The sequence below is a fragment of the Danio rerio genome, chromosome 4 (assembly GCF_052040795.2).
Source record: "Danio rerio strain M-AB ecotype USA chromosome 4, GRCz13ab, whole genome shotgun sequence".
Classification (NCBI taxonomy): domain Eukaryota; kingdom Metazoa; phylum Chordata; class Actinopteri; order Cypriniformes; family Danionidae; genus Danio; species Danio rerio.
The window spans coordinates 51,661,459-51,675,228 of record NC_141024.2 but is presented as its reverse complement, the minus strand read 5'-3'; the positions used below and the strand labels follow the sequence as shown (position 1 = coordinate 51,675,228).

At 39.6% G+C, this 13,770-nt stretch overlaps 3 protein-coding genes across 6 annotated transcripts in view; all 3 read left to right on the top strand.

The window, feature by feature from the left end:
* LOC137490940 (uncharacterized) overlaps positions 1–13,770 on the top strand; it is a 627,578-nt gene that overhangs the window by 428,559 nt on the left and 185,249 nt on the right. The window lies entirely within an intron of this gene.
* LOC148682145 (uncharacterized) overlaps positions 1–13,770 on the top strand; it is a 208,802-nt gene that overhangs the window by 72,783 nt on the left and 122,249 nt on the right. The window lies entirely within an intron of this gene.
* The window catches only part of LOC100007791 (NLR family CARD domain-containing protein 3), a 61,244-nt gene that overhangs the window by 11,334 nt on the left and 36,140 nt on the right, over positions 1–13,770 (top strand). Inside the window, exons 2-6 of one of the 2 annotated variants that reach the window (XM_088649588.1) lie at positions 3,761–4,039; positions 5,268–7,095; positions 8,171–8,344; positions 8,639–8,699; positions 10,312–10,428. In XM_088649588.1, the coding sequence (XP_088505714.1) occupies positions 3,781–4,039; positions 5,268–7,095; positions 8,171–8,344; positions 8,639–8,699; positions 10,312–10,428 (2,439 nt within the window). In that variant the 5' untranslated portion in view covers positions 3,761–3,780. The remainder of the gene's footprint in view (positions 1–3,760; positions 4,040–5,267; positions 7,096–8,170; positions 8,345–8,638; positions 8,700–10,311; positions 10,429–13,770) is intronic. The other variant, NM_001444539.1, reaches the window with a different exon arrangement.

Sequence of the window (13,770 nt, the reverse complement as noted above, 5' to 3'; positions counted from 1 at the left end):
AAGATGAATTTAACTTCAGAAGCCCCACCTAAAGATACCATTGCCCCTGACTGTCTTTGCATGGCCTTAGAGCTTATTGACTCACTTCATGAGATTTTGGATAGTGTTGCGACTCAGCCTACAATTAATCTTTTTGAATCCCCCCTAAGTGAACTTCTAGTCCTGAGACACCCTTAGAGTTTGTTTTTGCTCCAGGCCCCCTTTCTAAAATGGCTGATGATTTGGAATTTTGTTTAAACAAAGCTCATACTTCTGAACCTTTTTGCAAGATGGACATTAATTTAGATTTCATGCCTAAGATTGTGGCCACTTTGCAGCAATTGCCAAAGATGGTCGAAAGCTCTGAGCTTCAGTGCCATACCACAGCTATCTTCAAACCAGTGCCTGAACCCTTGACTATTTTTGAAACCACTTGTTCGGAGGATTCATCTTTAGAGTTGGGGGAATCCTTATTTTCAATTTTTTCTGACTTTGATTTTTCTGTTCTTATAGAACCAGTTTTTTCTATTACTTTGGAATCCTCATTTTTTGGTTTTCTTGAGTCCTTGTTTCCCAGTACCAATGAGCCTTCGTCCACAAGCCCTGGTGAGCGTTCACCTTTAAGTGCCAGCGGGTCTTCAAGCTCCAGTGGACCCTCGCCCTCAAGTGTTGGTGGACCCTCGCCCTCAAGTGTTGGTGGACCCTCGCCCTCAAGTGCCGGCGGACCCTCGCCCTCAAGTGCCGGCGGACCCTCGCCCTCAAGCGCCGGCGGACCCTCGCCCTTAAGCGCCGGCGGACCCTCGCCCTCAAGCACCGGCGGACCCTCGCCCTCAAATGCTGAGTCCTTGCCCACAAGTGGCGGCGGACCCTTGTTTTCGGGTGCTGGCAAACCAACATTCTCAAGAGCCAGTGGGTCCTTGCCTTTTACACCAGTTAATGCCCCATGGAGGAAAACGGGCATCTCATCTGGACCCTCAGGATGGTCCTCTGTTCCACGTGGGGGGCTACCACCATGGTGGTCTTATATTTGTGGATTGATATGTCGAGACTCTTTCAATCACCAGTTCCTTAGACTCTTCTTAAGCCCTTACAGACTCTCTTTGATTCCTTGTTTTGTGTTATAAGGATTTTTTTTGTTTGGTTTGTAGTGTTGGTCTGTCCCACCATCCCTACCCCGGTCCACCTCCGTTCCGCCTCCCTCCTAGATGGGTGTTTTTGGGAGTGTCTGGTAGCCACTCCTTAAAGGGGGGGGGGGGTAATGTCACACCTGCTGCAGTGCCCTCTGGTGGTTTTCAAGGGCACCAGTTTTTGTTTTGGTTTTTGTGTTTTGTATCCTAGTCATGTGATCACTCCTTGTTTCCAGCTGTCCCACACTGTCTAATTAGTTCTGTCTTTTATAAGCCCTGTTATGTTGTGTTTAGTTTGCCTTTGGATTTTCAATGTTCTGTTTGGGTTTGTCGTGCTTTATTCATGATCTGGTTCACCGTGTTTGGTTTGTTCACTTTGTTTAGTATCTTTACTATGTTTTTGGATACCTGTTTAGTTTGTGTTTGATTCACTTTTGAGCTTCATTTTTGAACTTCATGTTTTCCTCGATTTTGGTACCTTGCCTGTCCCTTTGTCATTTTTTTGGGATCTTTATTGTTTGGCAATAAATGTGTTTTGCTGCACTTGGATCTTTCCCTTGTTTTTGTGATACCCAGTCGTGACATAAAACAAGAACAAGAAAAAAAAACAGATGAAACAAGACAAACATAGGATTGTAACAATATTTAGTCATGGTTAATTAAAATATAATTTGTAAAATAATAATTTAGTTAGTAAAATATATGTAATGTAGGTTAAGTTCAGTTATTTTGCAGCATATAAGAAACAACAGATTAATAAATCTGGATTGTTTCCTGGATTAAAATGAAGGCATTAGAAAATGCAAACAAGAAGATGAAAACAATATTGTGCACCAAAATATTTCTTTACTCAAAAAAAGTATTATAATGTATTTTAAAAATGGGTCAAAATAGGCCAAACATGCATGGGCCACATATCAATTTTTAACATCTGGCCCATGTCTTGCATGCTACCTTAAAGACGGTGCCACCTCTGCCAAACCTGAAAAATGTTTGCCCCACATGCTGTAAGCCAGTGGCGGATAAATGCCTGCTCTACCAGCTTTATAAAAAATCTGGGCAGGAATTCTTGCTACCTGGATACATTCTTGAGCTGCTGCAGTGATCATCCAGTTATTTTCCCATGTCTGCATTAAGCAGCATAAACTGAGGTCTAGGTGGCCATGTGTGTCACAATAAAAACAACATGATTCAGAGGATTCTGAGCATGTACAACTACATCCCAAAAGCTTTTATATTACAGTTTTTCTCAGTCGCTTTGGTGCATTTTTCAGAACATTATTTACATTTGCACAACAGGTAATGCATTTCTCAAAACAATTAGTTATTTGTGCACATCCAAGTAGCAGTTTCTCATTACTTTCAACAAATTTCCAACAAATTATCATTTGCTTATGTCATGTTAGTCAAAATGAACTAAATTTGTCCGAGCTGAATAGTCATTCCATATAAAACTTATAGTCCTCATTTCATTACTGGAGTCATTACATGCAACAATGTTGAACTAGCTGTCAAAATCTGTGCTGTGAAAATGTCTTCTGAATTGAACAATTTCATGAATGATTTACAGAGCTGTGTTACAGAGCATATGAGTTGTGCACAGCTCTACCCAAAAGAAGTTTTATGTTTGCTGTAAATAAGGGTGTATTTATTCTTTTGCACAATGCTGTGAATAAATTAGAATTGTAAAGAGCAAATGCAGTAAAATGTGAAACATACATATTCAGTGTCTTATACTTAGATACTTCACTAAATGCAGTGATGTCTAACTTTACTGTAGTTTTCAAATGGCTGTGCAAATAGTATACAGTGCTGTTGAGCATTTTCAGGACGTGTCACCAAAATCTGACTTTTTTGCATTGGAAAAAAATGTAGAGTAAACTGTCATAATGAAAACACGACAAAGCCATTTGACTATCTTGTTCATAAACAATGGTGTCAGGACTTTTCATCTTGATGACACTGACACTTTCATTGACATCAATACTTGCTTTTAAGGAATGAACTATCCATTTTAAGCAAGTGATGAGAACTGAGAAAAACTGTATAATAGTCCGTCAGTTTTTTTCAGTGTTCACTTTTTTTGCAATAATTCTACAACATCGTCAGATAAATAAGGACCAATAAGGTACATTAAGTATCACTGTACCTTTATAGGTCCATGATAGGTCCTTATTTTGTACCCTGTATAAATTATAAGATCTAAACTTAGAGGATCAGAAAGGTCCCTTTCAGGGTACCACCACAGTGATGGGTATTTGTACTCATATTATGTAGTATGCCAGGGTCTTTTAACAGTGGACCGATGTGTGTGTTTTTCCACTGGTCTCACGTGTCATCTGAAGAATTTTCTAAAACGGTTGTGGTCTAACCAGTTGAACATCTAAATAAACACTCCTGTATGATGATACAGGAAGAAGAGTTGCAGAGCTTCTGCTCAAGACAGAATTTAAGTAGACGAATAAGAAACATCTACATTATTCCTGGTTAGTAAGAGCCACTTTAAAAAGTGACAATTAATTTTCAATATTTAGCTTTCTGAAATGTGAAGTTTCTTCTCACAGGGTAATTCCATTATTCAAATAATAAATAAATGCTTAGGTTCATATGTTAATTGTGAAACTAATGCAGATGTTGTTGTTCTTGTCCTGTAGCTGTGAATGGGTGAAGCACCATGGCGAATGTTAAACCGCTGCTCAAGAACAAACTGGAGGGACTGGTAGAAGCTGAACTGAAGGAGTTTCAGTGGTATTTAATGAATGACCATGTATGTGTTACAAAAGCTGAAATGGAGAATGCAGACAGGTTGATGACAGTGGATATGATGGTGTCATGTTTTGGACCAAAAGAAGCTGTGAAGATCACAGTGGACATCCTGAGGAAAATAAAGAAGAATGATCTGGCTGAAAAGCTGGAGAATGCAGAGAAGCAAGGTACTGTTTAATTCCTTGTCAAACTTTACAAATGTGATCATTTTCAGTTCAAATCTTTAATGTTAAAACCCTGTCCTAGCAATGGTTTTTGAGTCAGATGTATTTTCATAACATTTATTGCACAGCTTCTAAGCAATGCATTTAAATACATTTAACATTATGTATATAGTTAATGTATTGTTAATATATTGTTTGTCTTTGTTCATCTGAATTTGTTACTTTATTTATATGTGCATTTGTTCTTTTTTGATGGGGAGCACAAGACATATCTATGTTAATGAACAAAGTAAAACAAGAAAGAAGAAGCTTAGAATAAGTTGTAAAACAAACATTTTTGAAACAGGAACACAGCTTGCAGCTGGAAGGGCATCAGCTGCGTAAAACATGTGCTGGATAACTTGGCGGTTCATTCCGCTGTGGTGACCCCAGATTAATAAAGATACTAAGCCGAAAAGAAAATGATTGAATGAATACTACTCTCATTAAAGTTTATGTTAGAATTGGATTTCTGTAGTGTTCCCTCGTCTTCTGTCATCAGGAGTCTGCATGGCTGTTTAAATATTTAAGCATTAGCAGAATCATAATCCAACTGTAAGATCTCAATCAAGCCTTTTACACAATTTATGCTTTACAAAGAGAGAAGACCTCCATCCCAGCAGCACACAAAGATAAAACTATCAAAACAATCATTTATTACTCATTTGCTAAGACAGAATGAACAAATATGGAATAAAGAGATAAGCAAAGTAAAACAAGAACAAAGATTAGTTGTAAAATAAACATTACTGGAACAAGAACACATTGTAAAGCTGGCTCACACTGCATATCTTAAATAATCCTATATGATGATGATGTTTTGTTTGCAGACAGTCATTTTTGAGGAAAAAAACATTGTAAGGTCAGGAAACATTGAGACAGCAAATGATGAGTATGAAGTAATTCAAAAACCTGTAATAGGAACACTTTAATTCTGTATAATTATTTTTGAAACATCCTGCAATATTCTGAGTAATCAACTTTTTTTACATCAATACAATATAAGATTTAAGTCAAATCACCTACCCCTGCTCATTCAAAATACCATACAGGTATTACGTCATTTAAATGATGAAACAAATGACTTCATGAGTGCTGTTATTTTTTTATGTATTTTTTTTATGTTGGAAAGCACAGGACATAATTATGATTCACTTTAATAAAAAACAACTTTTTCCTCTCTCTTGTAAAGGCGCAGCTTCAGAGACCAGTAAATCCCCTCCTGTTGATTACACAAACACCAGCCGTGAACTAAAGGAGAAGTTAAAGGAGGACTATAAGCAGATATTGATTGGTAATTCACTGATAGGTCGTAAGAAGAACCTGGATGATATTTACACTGATCTATATGTGGTGGAAAATGAGACTGGAGGAAGAGAGAATGACCATGAGGTGATACAGATAGAGTCAAAACACAACCAACAGACAGCCAAGGATAAACCAATCAAGTGTAATGACATATTTAAAGTTCAGCCTGACACAGGTCAACAAAACAGAAGAGTCCTGACACTGGGGATCGCAGGAGTGGGAAAGACTGTCTCTGTCAACAAATTCATCCTTGACTGGGCTGAAGGAAAAGACAATCAGGAAATAGTCTTCATATTTCCACTGCCGTTCCGTAGACTGAATCTGATTAAAGAAGAGAAGTACAGTCTCATAGGTCTGCTTAACAAGTACTTCTTTAGCAGTGGAGGACTGAGTTCTCTTCCTGAAGAACAAGGCAAGGTCATGTTCATCTTTGATGGACTGGATGAATATCGCTTTGAATTGAACTTCAAACAGGTGGATGGATTTACAGATGTTGATAAGGAAATGACAGTGAATAAGATAGTAACACATGTCTTGAAGAAAGAGCTAGTGCCCTCTTCCCTCATCTGGATCACATCCAGACCAGCAGCAGCCAGTCTGATACCCCAAACCTACATTGATCAGGTGACTGAGGTGCGAGGATTCAGTGATGAGCAGAAGGAGCAGTACTTCATCAAAAACAGCAGTCCTGAGGTTGCTGGAAACATCATCGGCCACATCAAGAAATCCAGGAGTCTGTACATCATGTGCCACATCCCTGTCTTCTGCTGGATCTCACTCACTGTTCTTCAGCCTCTGCTGGGTCAAGAGAGCAATGAAAAAACACCCACAACTCTCACAGGGTTGTACACCAGCTACTTACTGTCTCAAAAGCAACAGATGAAAGAAAAATACAGCAATGATTCTGAACCTGAAGCCAAGGCCTGGTCTTTTGAAGACATTGTCCTGAAGCTGGGGAAACTGGCCTTTGAACAGCTGCAGAAAGGACAACTGATTTTCTACAAGACAGATCTGGAGAAGTGTGGGCTGGATGTCAAGGAAGGGTCTGTGTTCTCTGGATTATGTACTCGAATGTTTCAGGAAGAAAACCCCATTTCAGGGGAACAGGTTTACAGTTTTGTACATCTCAGCGTTCAGGAGTTCATTGCTGCTCTCTATGTGTTTCTCACTTACAAAGACAAGAAAGCAAATCCATTTCTTGAGTCCAGGAAAAAGGAACTGACATTGAAGCTCTCTACAAAGACCCTGTTTAATCTTCACAAGGATGCAGTCAAGAAGACTTTACAAAGCAAAAACGGACACCTGGACCTTTTCCTCCGGTTCCTGCTGGGTCTTTCACAGGAGTCTAATCAGAGTGGCCTGAGTAACCTGAAGCAGCTCCTGCCAGGACTGAAGCTTGAAACTGAGAACATCAAACACACGACTGATTATATCAAAAAGAAAATAAAGAAGGAGAAATCAGCAGAAAGGACCATTAACCTCTTCCACTGTCTGAATGAACTGAAGGATGACTTTGTGGAGGATCTCCAGAAGAGTCTGAGCTCTGGAAATCTTACAGCACAGCATCTGTCCTCTGCTCAGTGGTCGGGTCTGGTGTTTGTGCTCCTGATGTCAGAAGAGACTCAAGAGAAGTTTGAACTGCAGAAATACAGAAGATCTGATGAAGCACTGAAGAGACTGATACCAGTGGTCAAAAACACCACAAGAGCACTGTAAGAGTTTTCTGTATACACTTATGCCCATTTCACACATCAATTTGCAACACATCTGCAACCCATGAGTCATATGTGTGCAGTGCAGAAACAGCACAGACTATTTGTGTTTTCACATCAAAGATGTATTACTGATCTCCTGCTGTATATAATATCTGTTCTCTTAATGTTTACTCCATTTTCATACATTCTTTTCAATATTTTGATTCTTCTTTTACACAATACAATTATATAATCTCTGCTCTCTTTTAACACATTGAAAGCCGGCAGCTAGCTTTCTGCAACTCTCACATGGTTGCCCACTGAAGCCAAGCAGGGCTGCGCCCAGTCAGTACCTGGATGGGAGACCACATGGGAAAGCTAGGTTGCTGCCGGAAGTGGTGTTAGTGAGGCCAGCAGGGGGTGCCCAACCTGCAGTCTGTGTGGGTCCTAATGCCCCAGTATAGCGCCGTCTTTCGGATGAGACGTTAAACCGAGGTCCCGACTCTCTGTGGTCGTTAAAAATCCCAGGATATCCTTCAAAAAGAGTCTGTCCATCATGGCCTCCTAACCATCCCTATATTCTAATTGGAATTGGCTTCATCACTGTCACCAATCAGCTGGTGCAAAATGGCTGTCGTTGCGTCATCCAGGTGGATGCTGCATACTGGTGGTGGATGAGGAGATTCCCCCCATTGTGTAAATCGCTTTGAGTACCCAGTACCCAGAAAAGCGCTATATAAATGTTAGGAATTATTATTATTATTAAATATTTAAGTAGAGATAGTGTGCATTCTAAAACTGATTGCTCTAATCTGTTAACAGGAAAACGGAGATAAAAATATTGATTTTAAGCTTTTATTAATGATAACTACTGATTAATTATCACATAAAAATGTGAATTGTTAGCTAAAGAATACTTTTATGTTTATTTTACAGCCTTGGATTTTCCCTTCAATTCAGTATTTACAGAGTACATATAGTGATTTTTACCTTTGCTCAAACTAAAAGAAAAAATTCAAGTGTTTTTGTCTCTGCTCTGGATTACCCATGCTAGATAAATGCAAAATCATTATTTCTTTTTTTCCCCTCACAGGCTACAGTGGTGTAATCTCACTGTTCAGTGCTGTGAGAGTTTGTCTTCAGCTCTACAATCCTCAAAGTGTGTCCTGAGAGAGCTGGACCTGAGTAACAATGACCTGCAGGATTCAGGAGTGAAGCTTCTCTCTGATGGACTGAAGAGTCAACACTGTAAACTGGAGACACTGAGGTAAAATAAAAAAAAAAAAGTTAAAAAAATCTTTAAAATAAATGCTGCTACAATTTACTTTTACATAAAAAATACCACAAAGAATGATGACATGAGAAAAAAAAATGCTGCCATGTATTTTATTTTTATGGTTATTCAGTTTGTGTATTACTTATTTCAAGTGTGAAGTGATGACAAATATGAGTAAAGCCTCGGGTTTAAAGGGCACCTGTTTTACCATATATAATATTTCTTTTAAGTGTCTGTAAAATTTCAGAGAAGCTGGACAGCAGGCTGTCGCCCTTCACACTCAAGGTTACGTGGCTGCCATCTCCGCTCTCATGAACGCATAACCTCATCATCCGGTTCCTTAGGGGTGCTAGGCGAATTATTTCACCCCGCCCCCTCTCATGCCCTCTTAGGATCTCGCCCTCGTTACACGAGCCACGTCAGATCCCTTCGATCCTCGACTCAGTATCTTTCTGTCCCTGAAGACAGCTCTGCTTGTCGCGTTGATATCTGGGTGCTTGTCGCACCCAGCCCTTTCTTTGTTGTCCAGTACGCGCCTTGCATATTATCCGGACCGTACTCAGAGTTTAGCAGCTCTTCGTCTGTTATGACGGTCGGCAGCAGGGAAGTGTCGTATTGAAATTAAGTTTCCCATTGGATTGTGGATGCCATTCTCTCGCTTATCAGAGCCGAGGTGAGCTGCGCTCCCCGAGAGTGTGTGCGCACTCCACTCGGAGATTCGCATCTGCATCTGTAGAGCTGCGGGCTGGGCGACACCCAACACATTTGCAAGGTTTTACAATCTGCGAGTGGAGCCGGTTTCCTCAAGGGTATTAGGTAACCCTTTGGTGATTGAGGAAACAATTCGGTAGGGTGTTGAAACACACTTGCTGCGCCATTCTCCCTAACACGGAGGTACGTGCGCCTTTTTAACTGTCAGTAAAGTTCACCGTCAGGTGAGCCCTGCAAATTCCTCCGTGGCCCCCAGCACTGACTCAGCGGAGGAGTCACTTGCTGGCCCACTACGTTGTTGGTCTGCCCGCTGGTCAGCCCGCGTCTTGGGTATAGGTGCCTGCTATGCGTGATCCCCACTAGGCGATCCCATATGCTTATTCCGCCACGGTTAAGTCCCCCCCCCCGGGTGGACCGTGTCTTCCCTCTCCGCTAACCACTTTTTTCTATGCGTACTCCCCCTTCTTAGGGCTAGTCCATATGTAAGTTCTGCCATCTATTCCCCCCTTGGGTAGCGGATGGCCTCCGCAGCGTCCTCCCTATCGGGATTGCACGCTTCCCAACGTACTGTCGTATTTTCCTAGAATTATCTAGACGCTCACGACTTCCCCAAAAATATATTTAAATCTGTAAAACTTCTGTTAAAGTGGGAAAAATTAGGGCCAGGGACACGTTGGAGGACCGCGCCTCCTATGATGTTGGTGCGTCACGCTTGCTTGACTATCCCCTCATCGGGGGCGTTGGTAAGGTGCAGTCATTATGGCGTTTTCCATATTTCTTCCATACGTGGATTTTCCAAGATTAAATCCACTGTATAGCACTGAAGTTCCCCAACCGAAGGGGAACGTTTGAGGTTACAGAAGTAACCCTTCGTACCAGAGGAGGGGAAGGAAGTGCTATACTCCATCGCCATAATGACTGTCCCTTAGCTGTTTGAAATTCTCTTCAGCTTAAAAGGATGGTGTTTGCTCGCTCCAGGTGTGCTTATATGCTGGGATAATTGCCAATGAGGCACACCTGCGCAAGCTTACGCTGCCAATTCATTGCTTCATTGGCCTGTTCAATACTCTTTCAGACAAGCGGCTTCTGAACCGAATCCTCCCATACGTGGATTTTCCAAGATCAAATTCACTGTATAGCACTTCCGTTCCCCTCCTCGGGGAACGAAGGGTTACTTCTGTAACCTCAAACGATAGTGTGCATTCCAAAACTGATAGCTCTAATTTGTTAACATGAGCTTGGAAAAGGAAAGTAAAAATTGTGTCCTGAGAGAGCTGGACCTGAGTAACAATGACCTGCTGGATTCAGGAGTGAAGCTTCTCTCTGATGGACTGAAGACTGTAAGCTGTAAACGAGACATTGAGGTAAAATAATAAAAAAAAAAGTTTCTATAAAATAAATGCTGCCACAATTTACTTCTACATTAAAAATACCACAATGACGACATGAGAAAAAAAAATGCTGGCATGTATTTTGTTATAAATGAATGTGAAGTGATGTAAAATATGAGAAAAGCACTGGGTTTAAATGGCACCTGTTTTTACCAAATATAATATAACTCTTAAGTGTCCGTGAAATTTCAGCTCATAACGTCATTGGTTAATGTTCATTGGGATGTTTGCAGCATGTCTTAAAAAAGCTGTTTTGTTCACTCACTTCAAATAATCAAACTATGAACTGAAAAGTCATCATTTTGAATGAAATCGGTAAATGTTGAATTGTAAGTTTGTTTTGGCATTTTAAAACAGCTTTGACCTGCAATTCCTCCCCCATATTAGTATATATATATACTAAATATGACCTCACGTTTTATTAGTTTGCAGCCTCTGTAACTTTCGTCCGTCATAAAAATTAAGTTTGATGGTTTGATTTTTTGCATTTTTCACATCTGTAACAAATATTTTTTTGAGGGGTTTTCTTGACAATTGTGAGCCCCCTAATGACGAATATGAAAAAAACGAATACAACAGTTTCGGACTCAGTAACTGTCCAAGGTCCTTAGTACGGTTACTAAAGCCCCGGTCAGATTACATGATTTTTTTGTCAGTTACGAAAGTCACTATGTCAGATTACGCGATTTTTTCTTGATAAAATCGTGACTTGCCGTGGGTAGCAAATGTGACAGACTACATGTTCCTTCACGATCAGTCATCCTGTGACGTCAACGACGAGTGTTATTTACCAAAGAAGTCACATTGCTATAACAATATTTAGATATCATTTAAGATAAGATCATTTTCAATTTTCAAATCAATTTTCTTATTTTATAGAGAGAGAGAGAGATGCGCTTATCCCCACGCTCAAGCGCACGCAAAAATCTAGCACAGGCTAATGATTAAGAGAGTGTGTTGGGGGAAAAACAGAACATTTTAATAATTTGTTAATAAAACAGTGCAGCATTAATTTCAGTTAGTGGTGGAAAATATTAAGATTGCCAGCGCTGCATGCATTTCTTTTCGTGAAGCAGCCAGCTGACACGCTTTTTCATGGAGGCATGAGAGAAAGCGCTTCTTTTATTTTATTTATTTTACAAATATGCAACTTTGATGTTTCATGTCTAATATTTCATAAGTGGAGGCATTCTTTTACCGTGGTTATGTGGAGCATTTCTTGGCAGGTTAATGATTTATTATTTTGTAATTACATTTCATAGTTATAAATACATTTAAAAAATATTTTAACACTTTAAATTATTCAGAATTATTTATTGCACCAAAAGTTATTTTAAAGGAACATAAATGTTTGTAACTTTTAAACCGCTTAATTTGTCTTTAAACGCCTGATGCAAAAAAGCTTATTTAGGCCCACTTAATGCATCATGCAATTTGAAATATATATTTTATCTTTTTTTCTGCAAGTTGTATGTAAACATATAACCTAAAATTACTTAAACACTTAAAATTGGCAGAGTGTGCGTCGCGAATTAAGTGTTTATTAAATAAAAAGGCAGGTGCATTCATTTATATATGTGCATTGTGCATTCAAAGCTTCAAAAAATTGCTCATAAAAAAGGGACAAGATGTAAATGCTTTTTACAAGTCGCAATCAAAAGTGACGATAGGTGTATTGGAGGGTAAATAAGCAGGCAATCCGTGAGAACGGGTTGCAGGGTATACAACTTGCTTGATGGCTATGAGTAAACGAATGCTTTCAAATAAGTTCAAAATGATTTCGGATACAAAAAGATTTTAGATTGTGTGTGCTGTTAGGAAACAGTATGCTATGATTTAATATTTAATGAATATGTAATGATTTAAAAATGAATTACAGCCCAGTCTGTTCTGTAACGTTACGCAGAGTCCGTGTTTTTTTTTTTTTTTGCACATTATTCTGACAATAGAGGCTCGCCCAGTTTTTCTGATGCAACCAAAGAGTCTCTTTTCTGGCTACGCTACATGATTTTTAATATTAAGCTATTTTCTTTGAACTATAAATGTTTTACTGCCATGGGTTTCTTAAATCCCTCGCCTGAACTTGCCGCGAGAGAGACGGATTATTGAAAGCAGACGCAGCAAGGAAAAATCATGCTCATACACAATCTTTAAAATAAATACACTTTTAAAAATTACCAAATATATAACTGAGATTTGTGATACAATTACACTAAAGCAATCATTAAATCCTTATTTTCCTCAGAGCAAAATAAATCATCCACCCGTATAGTTGAGTAGTGGAGATACAAACAAAAATATATAACTTGGAAAAAATATCTTTTTGAAATGAATTTCGTTTGCTATATATTTTTTTTTACTTAATTTGGATGTATCTTTTGTTAATCAGTTATCAATAGACAAGAATAATGAATAACATTTGAGGTCATGCGCTTCAAAACAAGTTTGCTATAAACACTTTCAGCTATAAACACCTTAATATTTTAGAAAAGGTAGGCTATTAAAGTTTGATCAACCAATAAATTTTCTTGTCCACCCTTAAGTAAGCTATAAATATGCATGCAGCCTGTTTTTGATTACCTGACCAGTGCATTAACAGCAGCACTCACTGATATAACTGAGAAATGATGAGCTCCTATTTCACAGTGTCATCCACGTGACGGAACTCGTCGTGGAGATGGGGGAAAAATGAAACATGCTAGAGTTGTTGCGACGGTGTCGTGAGGCGTCGTAGACATGGTATCGGTTGTCGTGAATTATGCCACATTACACGAGAAGAAACGATTGAATTTTGAGTCACGACGCCCATTTGTCGTTTACGATTCCCTGCGACACCCTACGTCAAGAAAATCGTGCCTAAATCGTGTAATCTGACCGGAGCCTCGTCCCAAGGGGGGGAACGGAAATGTTATGTGCAAAACCTTCCATTTATGGGGTTTTCGTCAGAAACCAATCATCTGAAAGAGTATAAAATCGGGCCAATGAAATGCCAAATGAATTGGCAGCGTCAGCATGCACAGCAAGCATCAATGACAATCAGTCAAGTATATAAGATGCGGCTAGTGGAATGCTCGACATCCTTTTGAGCTAAGGAGACTTTCACACTCAACAGCTAAGGGACTGCATCCCCTTCAGATGGGGAAATCCATTGCTATGTGGAAAACCTTCCACTTATGGGAAGTCTATGGAAAACGCCACAGCGAAAGCACCTTACTGCATCCCTGGCGAAGGGTGCGCCACGCAGTAGAGCGAGCACACCTACACCGCTGCGAGATGCAGTCTTGAAACGTGTCCTCTGGCCCTTACTTACCTTAC